At 36.9% G+C, this 16,818-nt stretch overlaps 1 protein-coding gene and 1 long non-coding RNA gene across 2 annotated transcripts in view; one reads left to right on the forward strand and one right to left on the reverse strand.

The window, feature by feature from the left end:
• The window catches only part of LOC131530061 (uncharacterized), a 53,736-nt gene extending 41,458 nt beyond the window's left edge, over positions 1-12,278 (forward strand). Inside the window, 8 exon segments of the mRNA XM_058760135.1 lie at positions 8,128-8,301; positions 9,817-9,990; positions 10,217-10,390; positions 10,476-10,649; positions 10,997-11,170; positions 11,297-11,406; positions 11,409-11,454; positions 12,046-12,278. Coding sequence (XP_058616118.1) covers positions 8,128-8,301; positions 9,817-9,990; positions 10,217-10,390; positions 10,476-10,649; positions 10,997-11,170; positions 11,297-11,406; positions 11,409-11,454; positions 12,046-12,124 — 1,105 coding nt within the window. The 3' untranslated portion in view covers positions 12,125-12,278.
• Positions 8,482-16,706, reverse strand: LOC131530065 (uncharacterized). Its single transcript, XR_009268311.1, has 3 exons — positions 15,611-16,706; positions 14,287-14,464; positions 8,482-9,461 (listed from the first exon to the last, which is right to left on the reverse strand). It is a non-coding gene; the product is annotated as an uncharacterized LOC131530065 (long non-coding RNA).
• Between the last annotated feature and the right edge of the window lie 112 nt (positions 16,707-16,818).

Here is a 16,818-nt window from a genome sequence, read left to right on the forward strand (position 1 = left end):
ACCAATGCAATACAGAAATTGTAAAGTTAAGACATGACCATTGGTCAGCGACATGCTCATTGGGTCAGCGGGGTTAGACAAAAACAGGTGGAGAAGAAAAAACACAAGTTAACTTAATTAAGGTAAAAGGTAAAATAATTAAGAATTAATGTCAAGAATTAGGTGTAAACCATCAAAACTTTAGTCTCCAGTGCCATTTTCCAGAACTGCAACCTTCCTGGAGTCCCCAGAATTACAAGGTGTCAGGTTCTCAGAGATTTTGCTGGGTAAAAAATCCTAAAAAGGAGAACATGCACTTAATAAGAATAACTTGCTGAAGTGTTGTGAAATACATGAAGACTAATTTTTATAGACGGATAAGTTGAGAGTGACTCTTGAAGGATCAGCACCACATCCTCGTGTACCACTGTTTGAAGAATTTATCTTCCAGAATAGCAGTAAGTTTTAGGAGCTAATTTTTAGTCCCAAAACTTACTGCGACGTGGAGCTAAGGAGAAAATGTAGAACTTGAAAAATAAGAAAAGCAGCTTAGTACAGTTTAAAAGCAAATAGAAAGTGCTATTTTTTTATTTCTTTTCTTTATATATTTTTTTGCAGATTTGCACATGTACAAGGTTTAAAATGTTCATGACATATTTTTAAAAAATATTGAAATTTTGAGCAGCTGCATGTTTGAGCACCTGCATTCCAAATTTATGAAACCTACACATTCAAAACATTATTACTCTGAAATTTTTTATGTAAATGTTAAGTGTAAGTAAAATGTTTAGTACTGTAAGGTCTTTCATGACACTACATATGCTGGTGTGTGAATTTGATAGGTGCTTGATATAAAATAAATGGTGCTTATAAAAGTCCTTGAATCTGGTGTTCATGAAAGAGTGGGAACCCTGAGTGTCTTTCAGAGACTGATCATTTCACTTTATAAGACCTATATGTGACCCTGGACCACAAAACCAGTCTTAAGTGTCAATTTTACAAAATTGAGATTTATACATCATCTGAAAGCTGAATAAATAAGATTTCCATTGCTGTATGGTCTAAATCTAAATATTGAGTAAATTGCCTTTAAATTTGTCCAAATGAAGTTAGTAGCAATGCATATTACTAATCAAAAATGAAGTTTTTATACATTTACGGTAATAAATGTACAAAATATCTTCATGGAACATGATCTTTACTTAATATCCTAATGATTTTTGGCATAAAAGAAAAATGGATAATTTTGACCCATACAATGTATTTTTGGCTATTGCTACAAATATACCCCAGCAACTTAAGACTGGTTTTGTGGTCCAGGGTCACATATATATTGTCAGGAGCCTCAGGTATTAATTTTGTGTTCCTTGATAATGCTTTGTGGACACATAGGAAATAGGCGATATTATATTAAGGTGTTTTACCACCATTTACCTTTAATACTGACTCAGCTGTACTATCAGCACCTGGGTATGGTTGCACCAGCCATTAGTAAGTTTTTACTTAAATTAGAACGTTAAGTCCACACTAGAGGCTTAGTAACTACTAGCTAGTTTGTAACTAAATCAATACATTATTTGGTTGCACCAGTTGTTCGTAAGGCAGGACGTAGCTCGTAGTTTGTAAGCTCTCCGTAAAGTAATGCATAGTCACATATGACGTTTACCCTAAATCATCCAATAGAAACCTTCAAATACGCCAGCAGAACTTGATTAAATGGTATGAATTTTAATTTATCGTTCGTTCTAACTTATTTTGCCTCGTGCATACTAATGGTAAAAACAAGTTTCCATTAAAAACGATACATTAAAGGGGTGGTTGATTGCAATTTCACTTTTTTAACGTTAGTTAGTGTGTAATGTTGCTGTTTGAGCATAAACAATATCTGCAAAGTTGCAGCGCTGAAAGTTCAATGCAAACAGAGGGTCTTTTAAAATTCTGGAAGTTTAATTCCTTCAAAAATGCCTGGTAAGGGACTACAACGAACTACTTCCCAGGTCTGATACGTCACGGACCCAGATAAACCCCGCCCTCGGGAACATGTAAGGAAGGGGGTGAGGCCATGCTGTGCTGCTTTAGAGAAGAGGAAGATAAAACTAGGGGTGCACGTAAAAATCTATTCGTATATGAATCGCGATTCTGTCTTCTAACGATTCTAATGGATTCACAAGTTTCAAAATTAATGTTCTAAAACAGCCTTTCTTAATACTGTTCCTCACGTTGCCCTGCTCTGCATCTCTCTCTCTCTCTCTCGCTCTCTCATTCAGATCAGCTCCAACAAACTGTTCCAATTATACATTTTCACATAGCAATGAGAAGCATTATACATGGACGCGTGTGTGGTTGCCATACTGTATTAAAGCTTTAATCAGAATAAAACCGTATATTAAAAGCTAACATAAGCAGTAGCATAATAACAGCATATCTAAAAGTATGAGACAACAAACATACCATTAAGAGCCGTGCGTGCACAGGTTCTGCGCGATCCTCTTCACTAATATCCTCTGCGTCTCAATCGGGCTCAAATTGATAAGCAATATAGACTACACCTTTGTTTACAATACAACCGGAGCACATGCCGCTGAGCTGAGGGGCGGGACATTTAGATGCACGCTCGGCGGTTTAGCGAATCACAACACACTGAGCCAGCTAACCAATCAGAGCCCATCATGTATTTCTGAGGGAGGGGCTTCATAAAAACAGGAAATAATCGAGGCGTTTGTCAGAGAAGGGACAGAGCGGTGTGGAATAAAGGTAAATTATATGAAAAATAATGCGTTTTTTAAAAAAACAAGCATGAACCCATGTTAGATTGCACCCCATAAACACAATCAAGCCTAGAAAAAAAACAGTAAACCACCCCTTTAATAACATTAGTCTATATGTAAGCTATTTTATATGTAAATAACATTCAGAAACTGTAATTGAAATAAATAAGGATCAATAAATACTGAAAGAAAAAAACATAAGAAATGCCATTTGTTTATTATTTCATCTGACATGCGCAACACGGACCGAAGCGCACAGAGGCTCGCTGTAGATGGGGTAAATACTTTTTCTTTTTTAGCGCATGTTTATTCACATATTGTTCTCTCTATTAATATGTACGTGAGTGTAAATGTCAGCAGCATCATATATGCCTAAAGGATTGAAGGTTGTCAGGTAAAATTACATTGTCGGCAGCCATGTCACCCTGTAGCCCAAGACTGGTTACTCACTGAAGCTAAGCAGGGTTGAGCCTGGTCAGTACCTGGATGGGAGACATCCTGGGAAAACTAGGTTGCTGCTGGAAGAGGTGCTAGTGAGACCAGTAGGGGGTGCTCACCTTGTGGCTTGTGTGGGTGATGAGATGGATGAGACGTTAAACCAAGGTCCTGACTCTCTGTGGTCATTAAAAATCCCAGGATGTCTTTCGAAAAGAGTAGAGGTGTGACCTCGGCATCCTGGCCAAATTCGCCCATTGGCCTCTGACCATCATGGCCTCCTAACAATCCCCATATCTGCTGATTGGCTTCATCACTCTGTCTCCTCTCCACCAATAAGCTGGTGCGTGGTGGGCGTTCTGGCGCACTATGTCTGCCGTCGCATCATCCAGGTGATTGCTGCACACTGGTGGTGGATGAGGAGACCCCCCACCGCAATGTAAAAAGCGCTTTGAGTGCCTAGAAAAGCGCTATATAAATGTAAGGAATTATTATTATTATTATTATTATTATTATTATTATTATAAAAGAAGAGCATATTGATGCAGTTCACTCAGTCTTCTATTTTATTGCAACCGTTACTCCTGATCAGACGCTTCCGTAAATATTTATTTTATACGTAGAATTCAGAGGTGGAAAGTAACAAATTACATTTACTCGTGTTACTGTAATTGAGTAGCTTTTTTGTGTACTTCTACTTTTTAAAGTAATTTTTAAAATCTGTAATTTTACTTTTACTTAAGTATAGTTTGAAGTATTGTACTTCACTACATTTTAAAACACATTAATTACTGAGTAAAAAAAAAATCGCTCCCTGGAAACTACTGCAGTAAATAATGGGCAGGAGAACAAACTGGCGCTAAAATCACAAGAAAGATGCAGACGAACCAAACAAGCGTTAATGGCGCAGACCCAGCTGAAAACGAAACCCCATCGTAATCGGCTGAAGTTGAATTCGAAGGAAATGAAGTGAACCCCTGGCCGTATTTATGCTCTATTATGCAGTGTAAACTGTGTTTGCCTAGGGAGACCAAACTAGCAGCTTATAAAATTTCGACATCAACCCTTCGCAAGCATGTAGAGGTAAGGTAAATACATGCATCATTGCATTGGTGATTAAAATGAAGCTTTGATAGTTTAGCAAAAGCACAAATTAGCCAAAAAGACAGTGGTGCAGGGTGTGCGATATATATTGACTGCGATAATATCATAATTGTTGTTTTAACGATGTGCAATTTAACATTATCAGTATTTTGCCAAAAACCAAACAGAGTGCCGTGAAGTCTAGTAGATTATAGTGCATGTGTGCATTTAGAGTTTGTTCTTTCACTGCTTGATTCAGTCTGTTGAAATGCATTTAGAATGAATCACAGATTTGAAGATATAGGGGCCGAAAACGTATATACAGGTGCATCTCAATAAATTAGAATGTCGTGTAAAAGTTCATTCATTTCAGTAATTCAACTCAAATTGCGAAACTCGTGTATTAAATAAATTAATTGCGCACAGACTGAAGTAGTTTAAGTCTTTGGTTCTTTTAATTGTGATGATTTTGGCTCACATTTAACAAAAACCCACCAATCTCAAAAAATTAGAATACTTAGAAGACCAATAAAAAAATTAGAAGACCAATAAAAAAAAAATTAAAAAAAACATTTTTAGTGAATTGTTGGCCTTCTGGAAAGTATGTTCATCAGTATATGTACTCAATACTTGGTTGGGGCTCCTTTTGCTTTAATTACTGCCTCAATTCGGCATGGCATGGAGGTGATCAGTTTGTGGCACTGCTGAGGTGGTATGGAAGCCCAGGTTTCTTTGACAGTGGCCTTCATCTCATCTGCATTTTTTGGTCTCTTGTTTCTCATTTTCCTCTTGACAATACCCCATAGATTCTCTATGGGGTTCAGGTCTGGTGAGTTTGCTGGCCAGTCAAGCACACCAACACCATGGTCATTTAACCAACTTTTGGTGCTTTTGGCAGTGTGGGCAGGTACCAAATCCTGCTGGAAAATGAAATCAGCATCTTCAAAAAGCTGGTCAGCAGAAGGAAGCATGAAGTGCTCCAAAATTTCTTGGTAAACCGGTGCAGTGACTTTGGTTTTCAAATAACACAATGGACCAACACCAGCAGATGACATTGCACCCCAAATCATCACAGACTGTGGAAACTTAACACTGGACTTCAAGCAACTTGGGCTATGAGCTTCTCCACCCTTCCTCCAGACTCTAGGACCTTGGTTTCCAAATGAAATACAAAACTTGCTCTCCTCTGAAAAGAGGACTTTGGACCACTGGGCAACAGTCCAGTTCGTCTTCTCCTTAGCCCAGGTAAGACGCCTCTGACGTTGTCTGTGGTTCAGGAGGAATTATGGCTTAACAAGAGGAATACGACAACTGTAACCAAATTCCTTGACACATCTGTGTGTGGTGGCTCTTGATGCCTTGACCCCAGCCTCAATCCATTCCTTGTGAAGTTCACCCAAATTCTTGAATCGATTTTGCTTGACAATCCTCATAAGGCTGCGGTTCTCTCGGTTGGTTGTGCATCTTTTTCTTCCACACTTTTTTTTTTTTATTATTATTTTTATAATTTCAAACGAGTATTCAACATTTTATGTCTTATCAAAACATTATTTCTGCATTTGTGACTGCAGGCTAAATGCATTCATGTTCTGCATTAAACAGCGTGTAAATACATCTAAATGCCACTTCAGATGAAGCTTATGTTTCCTCTGCATTGCAAAGATGAATTTTGTTGATACTGATTTAATTTGCCTGGTAACGGCCCAAATGTCTTATTATTCTAAATAACTGATCCCTTTAATTAAAAACAACTAGTTTGAGATTTATAGGTCTATTCCACGGGTGTCAAACTCAGTTCCAGGAGGGCGCAGCCCTGCAAAGTTTAGTTCCAACCCTGCTCCAACACACATACCATGTAGTTTTCAAATAAGCCTAAATGATTAAATTAGATGGATCAGATGTGTCTAATTGGGGTTATATCTAAACTGTGCAGGGCTGTGGCCCTCCAGGAACTGAGTTTGACACCCTTGACCTATCCCATTTTTGCATCCTTCCCACTGTTAAAATGTAACTAAGTAATTTTTACTCTGAGTAAATTTTAAATGAGCTTCTTTTTACTTTTATTTGAGTAGAATATTTTCGTACTCTTTCCACCTCTGGTAGAGTTACACTTCAACTAAGTGTAATGGTACAACGAACACATATTTAGTAGTGCGTAAGTTGTAACTTAGTGCCCATTTACATCAAAGCTAGGCTAATTTGTAACTTAAGTACAGCTGGTGCAACCGGCCCCAGATCCTGCAACTCCTCTCCCTCATTCACCATCACCAGAATATTAACCATATGCACCTATCATCAAACATCATGGACTACTATAAAGACAGCACTCACCCTCATTTTGTCATCTGGTCTTGTCTAATACTGCTGCGTACTTGACTGCTTATCTGTATACCCTCCTGTTCTTCTGTGCCATGATAATCTAAGTACCCTGCCTGAATTCCTTACAGTGCCTTAAATTCCTGTGTTGTCGGTTGGTGAATTTCACTTCAATAAAGATTCAGAATCACTCATGCTGTTGTCTGTTCTCCAGTTTGACACCGACTTTCTTAGAATGAATTCATGCAACTTTTGAATAGTATTGAGTTGAAGGTTGTGGATAAAAACATCTGCCAGTTGCTTCAGATACAGAGGGAATCAGTTTCTCATGCTTCACTCCAAAACTGTCCACAGTGGTTTGATAATATTCAGGTCAAGTGATTTTTCTGGTGAGGGAAAGTGTTGAAGTTTATCTTGGTGCTCCAAATGTCCATGTTTTATAATCATGACTCCATCTCTTTCACATTTTAGCGCTACTGTCTGATTTAAGTTTTGGCAGTTGCAGGATTTGTAAAGTTCTTTGTGGTTGCTTTTTGTGGAAACGGTCTGTAAGGTGAATATTTTATATTTGAGGTTTGCTTTCACAATGCTGCAGTAGTTGTGTGTTGTTTGGGCACAATCCTTTGTAGTGTTTGGTCACTGTCATTCACTTTCACTTTTCGCCCACTGTTTTTCTTCACTGGTGAAGCTTTATCTACACAGTCATAATCATAACTCATTCATTAACATTAATGTATTAGCTAACAAACTAGCAATGAGCAATATATTTTTTTAGAGCATTCATTAAAGGGGTCATGAAAATTTCCTTGATTTTCACATAAGAGGTCGTTGTACTATAAAAACATCCTGTAATTTTCAGAACTCAAAACTTGGTCATTACTATAAAAACAGCTTGTATCGAAGGCAGTCTGCCAAAATGATAGCTTTTGAAATGTTCTACTCTAGGATGCAAACACCACCTCCGCAGAAGAAGATCAACGCCTGCTTCTACATCGCTGCCTGTTTAGCCCTGCCCACTGATTTGTGCATGAAGTGTTTACGAGAGAGGCAAACATGCAGGTCTATGCAAAAATCAAACAATAAAGATGCTCTGAAGACAACAGGATGATGTGCAGTTCCAAGCTGTGGTCTTTGCATTGCCTTCCTTCTGATTCCAACGTTAGGAAAGAGTGAATGATACATATATAACTATTAGCCAATCATAGCAGTTGGCGTTTACTTCTGAGTCTACAGTCCGTCACGCCTATTCAAACAGAGTGTTCTGATGAGGAAGTCAAAAACAGAACAGAAAGTAGCCTATTACTTCTAAATTATGATTTTTTTAATGTAAAAATCTTGACAACATTATAAGTGGATTGTAGAGAACAGTACAAAATAAAAATGGAGGCAGTTTATGACCCCTTTAATCTTTTTAATGCTAGATAGTGGTAATTTCTGAGTTGTCAGTTTACAATGACAAATTTTTGTCAGACATGATGAAAAAATTCTCCAAAACCTTAAATGATCATTGTAGATCTGACTCATTTTCTTCTCTTCCTGTCCTCAGTCTGTGGGATTGCAGTATTACAGAGAAACAGTGTGACATCCTGACTTCAGCTCTGAAATCAAACCTATCACACCTGAGAGAGCTGGAGCTCAGTGGAAATCCAATAAAAAACACAGGAGTGAATCACTTATGTGACATATTGAAGGATTCACACTGTAAACTGGAGAGATTGAGGTGAGGAATATTCACACAAGAATCAAAATGCTTAAAATCACTTTTTTATTTTGTCTTTAAAATGAAAAAAAAAAAATGAATAAAGCATTCATTACATATTTGTTTGGGGAGGTGCTACAGTTGCAGGACCATGAGTCATGTGACCCAAAAATCTCTCAGGCAATGATTGAGGTCAGGACATGTTGCTGAATCAAGTTTGGAGCAAAGGGTGTTGGTGGGCACAGTGGCTCAAGGAAGAACAGGCCTGGGTAGTAACATGACATTTTGCTATGGCAAGGCAAGGAGGAGGTAGCAGCTCCAAAATTAGGTACGAGCATTGCTCAAGGAAGTGAGAGCCAGCAGGATGGTTGAGATGCAGCAGCAGGAAGCCTGGACAAGGTGGAAACAAATGGTGTTGTTCAAAGTCACTTGGGCTGGGCTTTTGAAATCCGAGCCCCACTGAATAAAATTCCTAATACAGGCTGTCTACGATGTACTACCAAGCCCTTCCAACTTGTTCTTTCCCTCTGTGCCTGATGAGAGGGACTTAGAAGGCCAGAAAGCCATTGCAGATACCATCTCCAGTGGGATCACTCACTGCAAGTGCCTACCTCCAGTGAAGAAGACTGTAACTTTTGTCAAGGCTGGGGAGAAGGTAACACCACCTACAGGACTACTTCCTTTGGCCTGCTTTCAACAGCACAGGACTCAGAGCTGAAAGTTGACCTGGGAAAGCAACTGATGTTCCCAGAAACTGCTGCCATGGCTAAGGCCAGACAAGGTTCCGATCTCAGAAGCCTCCAAGCAGATCATCCTTTCAGAACTCACAGTTCCCTGGGAGGACCGTATTGAGGAGACCAATGAGAGGAAGAGAACCAAGTCTACTGAACTGGTAGAAGAGTGCCGGAGCAATGGCTTGTTGCAAGGTACAAGCCAATTGAGGTTGGTTGCAGAGTCTATGACATGCTGGGCATCAGAGGGGCCTGCAGGCAACGATGCATTAAGTCAGCCACGGAGGCAACGGAGGTTCCTGCATGGTGGTTGTGGATCAGGAGGCAGTCAGTCCTGGCTGGGTCATCTGGTAAAGGGTGTATGGTTGTTGAAAGACTCGAAAACACCTGATGGCCCCAAGAAACATTACTGATGATGATGTGTCCTGGAGCATCACTTAGTGATGTATGCTAAAAGAAAAAGATAAATTAAAAATATTGTATAATAAAGTAGTGCAGGCCTAATAATATGACACGCCACCCCAAGAATGATGGCAGCAGCTCTGGTTATGAACCTGTTTTACCGTTGCTTTCTTTTAATGGGTGATAAAAAGCTTTTTTGATCTTGATGCATGAGATCAGAACAAACACCTACACAGAAGAAAGAAGTGTAAAATATGTGATGAATGAACGGTTTATTTGTTTTTCTGTTGTTTTCTTCCTCTGTCTGTTTTTTTTTTTTTTTTTTTTTTATTATTTAGTTATTTTGTGACTTTACTAAATAAATAGTTTTCTTCTATCTTTTCATGCTCTCTTTCTAATGTAGGTTAAGCTGCTGTGATATGACAGATGGAGGTTGTTCTGCTGTTACCTCAGCTCTGAAATCAAACCCGTCACACCTGAGAGAGCTGGACCTGAGTGGAAATAAACTAGGAGACTCTGGAGTTAAAAACCTCAGTGATCTACTGATGAACCCACAATTCAAACTGGATAAATTACAGTTAGTATCATTATACTCTACAGTGTTACAGTGTTATTAATGTTTACCGTTTGATTTCTTAAAGTCATCATGAAATCAAAATAGACAGTCCTTATTTTTAAAGGAATATTGCGCTTATTATAAATGATTTTATCTGTTTACATTGTGTATTTACTCGTTATGAATTCAGCTCACACATGAACTTAACATGTGTTTGTTTCATTGCCTTTTCTCTTTTGATCCTTAGTTTGTGTGAATGCAGTATTACAGAGAAACAGTGTTTCATCCTGACTTCAGCTCTGAAATCAAACCCATCACACCTGAGAGAACTGAACCTCAGTAGGAATGAGCTAAAAAGCACAGGAGTGAATAGCTTATGTGATGTACTGAAGGATTCACACTGTAAACTGGAGAGATTGAGGTGAAGATTATTTACATACAAGAAAAATTTTTTTATTTAAATGAAACAGAATGAAGTGTGATTTTTCTACTTTCTCTCAATGTAGATTAAAATACTGTTTAATGACAGATGAAGGTTGTTCTGCTGTGACTTCAGCTCTGAAATCAAACCCATCACACCTGAGAGAGCTGAACCTGAGTATGAATGAATTAGGAGAATCTGGAGTGAAAAACCTCAGTGATCTACTGATGAACCCACAATGCAAGCTGGAAATACTAGAGTTAGTATCATTATACTGTACAACAGTTACGGTGTGGTTAAAGTTAAAGGTGTTACTTTATTTTAAGAAAACAGACTCATGTCACATCATTAGCTACATCTTCTGGCATTTCCTCACCTAAAGAAAGACTGAAATTTACTATTAGCTACTGATTGTTTAGTATGTGTGTCAGTATAAAGCACATTAAACTCTGAAGCATTTGATACTATAAAATTGTGCTGAAATCTGACAAATTTTCTGTGAAAGAAGACAGTAATGGCACAACTAAAATAATGTAACATGATGCATTTAACTCACAAGAGCTTAACATGGATCTGAATCATTGTATTTTCTTTTTCTTTCCTCAGTTTGAGTGAATGCAGTATTACAGACGAGCAGGGTCTCATCCTGACTTCAGCTCTGAAATCAAACAAATCACACCTGAGAGTGCTGGACCTCAGCGAGAATCAAATAAAAAACACAGGAGTGAATAGCTTATGTGACGTACTGAAGGATTCAGACTGTAAACTGGAGAGATTGAGGTGAGGAACTTCACAATTCTTAAAATCACAGTTTAAATCAGATTCGTATAAGTTCATATAATGTTTGTTTACAATTATTAATTATGATTTGTTTTATGATTGTGTCTTTCTGTTTGTCTTTTTTAGTCTAAATTTCTGTGGCATTACAGACGTTTCTTCTTTAACTCAGTCTTTGACAAACACAAACGCACTGCAGTTTATAAAAGAGCTTGATCTGAGAAACAATATGATTGGAGACTGCAGCAGCTGATTCATGTGCTGCGAGACTCAAACTGTGAACTGAGGTGAGCAAATATCTCTTTGTGGTATTAAAGAGAGCTTCATATAGATTTAATACATGGGACAGCTTTCAAAAATATGCATATTAAGCTTTATTGAAAGAGTTTGTATTAGAACAAATCTGACATTTAAAACTTTAATTTTTATTAGTATTTTATACATTGGACAAGCAACATTATTTACATTATTTTACATTATTTACTAAGACCAATACAAGCAATGTTTAAACTAGAGGACAAACAGCTTTAACTAGTGAAAGTTTCACTCAAAGTTTTTGATTTTAATTCATAATATCATTTGTGTTTGCATTTTGTCATCAAGTACATAAACCATAAAGTCATCAGCATGTGTTTCTCTTTACAGTGACTCAATAGGAGTCGCAGGCTCTTCTGCAGTCATAACAACATTTGAACATAATTCATGTTTATATGGATTATATGTAAAACCCAAATATTGTTTTAGACATGTGTGCAACTAACTAAGCAGCTAACTTTAAGAATAGTAATTTAATGTGACACTTCATTTTACTTTTTAAATTGAAATATAATAACTAATTTGCAATTCTTTGCAATTTCTCTCCTGATTTCTCCTTACAGACTAGACCGTGAACAGACTTTGTTTAGAGCTGCTACAAAGCACACTGGTACGAAGTTTACATCCTGCTCTAAATCTTAAAATCTTGTGAAATGAAAAGGACTGTCATTATCAGGTGAGGATCCTCAGAAGAGCCTTGTTATAGTACTGTATGAAGATAAATGAATATGTGTGATGTGACGTCTGTACCCAGAATCTATCATGTTCATTACATATTCAAACATGAACTCTTTTTTTTTTTTTTTTTTGTGATGAGAATATCATCACAAAAAAAAAAATGAAACCAATGCTTGTAGCAGTTTTAAAGCCTTATAGCACTGTGTCAGAATGGGGATATTTATATTTTTCTTATATGCACAAATTTGCACAAAACTGCAGCTCTTAGTATATTTAATGACGGAAATACACACATGCACCAAAATCAATAATGCTACATTATTAGGAACATGCATGTGCAGTAATGATATTTGATATTGAATGGTTATTGTTGGTTTAGTGTTGATATACATTACGATTTTGTTTTATTCACAGGAATAGAGTCAGTGGTCAGAACAGAGAGGATTCTGGGTCTTCAGTATAAAGCTACAATCATAATTGAATTGTAATCCTAATTATCAAATTTAGCACTCAGATATATATTTTTTCACAATATATTTTTTATATGTTGTACATAATGTATCAAAATCATGTAAGCTAAATTTTCTAATGTGAGACAAAAGATGTGTTTGCTGTAAACAGAGACATGATAAATGATTTGATCTCGGTTCAGTTGTACTTGGTATTGTTTTATGAGCTTTAATACAAGTTTGAACTAAAGACTAAATTGTGTTTTGTGTATTTTTGCCACTAAAGACCTTAACAACTGTCTGAAAGCAAAATGCAAGAACGCAACATAATAATCTTAAACATTAGCATAAGGAAATCAAATGTCAAATTATTAGTTTTAATGATCTAGGATATAATGCAGCACCTCAAACTGCATCGGTCTACTGATGGAATGGAAATTTTATCTGCAGTTTCTCAAGATCACCATAGAGTTCATCACACCATGTGAAGTGTGTTTATAACCATCAGCGGCAATCAAAAACTAGTAAATATTTATTTGTGTTGGGCCTCAAAAAGATAAAATGTTTAAACATCCAGATGAATACGAAGTTTAAATTTGCAGTGAATATTTGTGTATTAGGTTAGGGAGGCAATGCATATAATTCCATTTGGAGAACTGCAAGACCTGTTAACCTCAATCAACATCAACATAAAAGTACTGATTTTCACATATCTGAGAGCACTCTAATTAATGCTATGTTATACATTATGGAGAAAAATAAAACGGGTTTATGCATCATGGATTAATGTCAAGAAGCAGAACCTGTAGAACATGCATTAATAGTAGCCTATATATGGAACCGAAACAATTTGTCAGGCATTTACAATATCCAGCATCTTAGATAATAGTCCAGAACCAGGGAAAATAATAAATGCACAGTTGAAATGTTATTGGGTTAAATATATAGAAATATGAAGAACGTTTTGGAATATATAGCTGAATATCCACGCTCCTTTTCAGTAGGTGGCGGTATGGATCTGTTAACAACGCGCCAGCAAAACCTACGAAGAAGTAGAAGAAGAAAACGAAAGGAAAAGTGCTAAATACTAGTGATGGGATTTATGGCTCTTTGAGGGGATCCGGATCTTGGCGATCCGTTCCTTTCAAAGAGCCGTTCAAAAGAACGGCTCTTTTTAAATATTTAGTCAGTTTTAAGAAGCCAACTTGGGGGCATCGCAGTTTATCCTGGAAATAATCACTGGGAGGAATGATGAGGTGAGATTTGTAGTCAAATAATTAAAACTCAGATATCACACACCAATATCTGAGTTTGAATTATTCTGAAATATTGATTATTACCTCATTTGTCATGTGTGGACTATATTCCATAGGGTTGCATAACATCCCTCTGCTTAGACAGTGACATCACTATTTTGGATTTACCTTTAGTACAAAGTGTGTGTATGTGTAAAGCTACGTTGACTTATGTTATTCATACAATACCTATTCACAAATAAACATCAAAAACAAAGCCGGCTGCAATAAATTTCTGAGCAAAACAGCTTTTACTACAAACACTTCCACACAAGAACATTGTTGTCACACAAGAACATTTTGATAGAATACAAAAAATATTTAAAGTTTTAAATATACTGTAGATAAAATTAGAATAAATAAAATGGAAATGTCTACATACAGTCCACTATTACTGGCGATGTGGTGGGCCCAGTGGGGTCAGAGGCTGCTGTGGCTGCAGTTGCACTTGATGTGGAGGCAGAGGAGGCAATGGACACATCAGTGTCACTGTCAGGGCCGGAGTGGGATCAGTTTTCAGCCCGGGAGTGTAATGCTCAAGACCAGCCCACCACCTGAATCTGGATAAATGAAGTGACAGATCTGTTCTTACTATCCTGTTATATTTATTTTTGACATGTTTCAATGAAAAATATGAATAATGTAAATATGACCATAAATATCAATAACAAATCACATACTGACTTTTCTGCAACAAGTAGTCCAACTGTTACATTATGAAAAAATGGTTTGCATTCGAACGAAAATAAAGTAACAGTGCAGTAAGAAATATACTTTTTGCACTATTGTTTTTTTATATACACGTCAATGTAATAAATAAAGTAATGAAATAAATTATATGAAACATTTCTGCAACACATACAACTGTAACATTATTAAAAAAAAAAAAAAAAGTTCAATTCAAAATTGAAAGATGCCAAGCAGTCATCAATAACTAAATGGAAAATCAGTAAGCATCTCGAAAGAAAGAAAGAACAGGCTAAAATCACTTACATTTAATTGATACAGACAATCAATAGAAAAAAACTGAATAAAACTGATACTAAACCGAATAAAAAAAATTCCTTCAAGTTTGGATAAAAGCGTTTGCCAAATGCATAACTGTAAATGTTGCTAGTGTATCTTGAGTCGCCAGGTCAGGTGTGCTCGTTTGTCTTCTTGAAAAAATATTTGTCAGTTTGGCACATTTGGCGGCGTCATCCTCCAATGCCTTTCTTTTTTTTAAGCTGGCTTTTTTTTTTTACTATCCATTTTATTCTTCCCGCGATTAGCGCACTCTCGCTAACTCACACCACAGCATTAATGGTTTCGGTTTGTCTCCATGGCAACGACCTGGGACACGCGCTTGTGTAGAGGAAGAGAGAGAGAGAGATTTTAATGTTAAATTCAAATATAGTGATATTAGCTTAGTTATCAGCCACACAGTAACCTAAACACATAGACGTTATTCTGTGTATGTAAAAAAATAAAATAAAATAAAAAGCTCGGCCCAATTTATGAGCGGGGCAGAGCGGCCCACCGGGAAATCTCCCGGTTCTCCCGATGGCCACTCCGGGCCTGGTCACTGTTGTTGTCTGAGTCTGGCTCTGCTCTCAAACCTGTGACCTGCAGTGTTGGGTGTTGAGTCTTCAAATGCCTGTGTAAATTATTTGTTGACCCAGACTTAAATGAAATTACTTTTTGACAAATGCTGCATGTAGCCTTACCAAATGCTGCTCCTTTTCCTCTGGCTCATTTTCAGACGTGTCACGTGTGTGTCTTCTTCCTTCGAACGACCCGCTATTACTGACGTTGGCACTGAGACAGAGAGGCACTCGCACGTGTTTTTTTTTTAATTTTTTAAACTCCGCCCCTACCCAATGACAGAGGCACGCAGGATTTTTTTCCACTGGAGTACTCAAGTGAAGGATGCGTGCACAACTATCATCATGCTGTTAGGCAGTAGCCCCTCCCCCTATAACTGTTCTGTCTCGCGGAGGAGCTAATTTGTGTGCATCTGTGTGAAACACGCATAGGAAAAAAAGAACGACAGAAAGAACGGCTCCCCCCCCAGCCGCGACTCGGCTCCCATCGTTCATGTTTATGAGCCGTTCAAAAGAATCGGTTCGTTCGCGAACGTCACAACCAGTGTTGCCAACTTAGCAATTTTGTTGCTAAATTTAGCAACTTTTCAGACTACCCTAGCAACTTTTTCTTCCAAAAGCACCTAGCAACAAATTTAGCAATTTTTTAAAATTTATTTGGCAACTTTTAGCAACTTTTGATAAGTGACTCAGGCAATAAAAAGACACACATTTTCCATCCTAATTACACAAAAAGAAAACCAAAGATGCCTAGCAGTACACACATCACGTGAATTGAATTAGCTGCTATTTGCATTTCTTCAATATAATAATAATAATAATAATAACAACTGAATAATTGTTCATTTATGATAGGCTACACTTTGTTATAGCTTGTACTTGCGATTGTTGATCAGTTAGTATGCTGTAAGAAAAATGGAAAATATAGGCTGCTAGTAATTTTCCAGGACGTTATCCATTATCCACTGTAACCCTGTAACCCGAAAACACAATGCGTAATTTAAAATGCAGGTAAAAAAGCAATACGTAAAATTCTTTCATATTAACATAGTAGATTGTGCCCTATTTTTACAACCTTTTCTTGGAGTGTAGCATACTAACTACTAATACACTGCTTAAATCATAATCGTTGAGAATGTCTTATTACTAGTTTACTAGCTATTAAAAAAAAGCAAACCTTAAATTGTAATCATTCAAAAATGTATAAGTGTTCAATAATTCAACGTTTTTTAAAATACAGTTATTTATATTTTAATATTATATTATGCATATTATTTTACAAACAAATCTAAATTAACATATATAAAATATATTTTTGCTGAGATTTAATG

The sequence above is a fragment of the Onychostoma macrolepis genome, chromosome 22 (assembly GCF_012432095.1).
Source record: "Onychostoma macrolepis isolate SWU-2019 chromosome 22, ASM1243209v1, whole genome shotgun sequence".
Taxonomy (NCBI): Eukaryota; Metazoa; Chordata; class Actinopteri; order Cypriniformes; family Cyprinidae; genus Onychostoma; species Onychostoma macrolepis.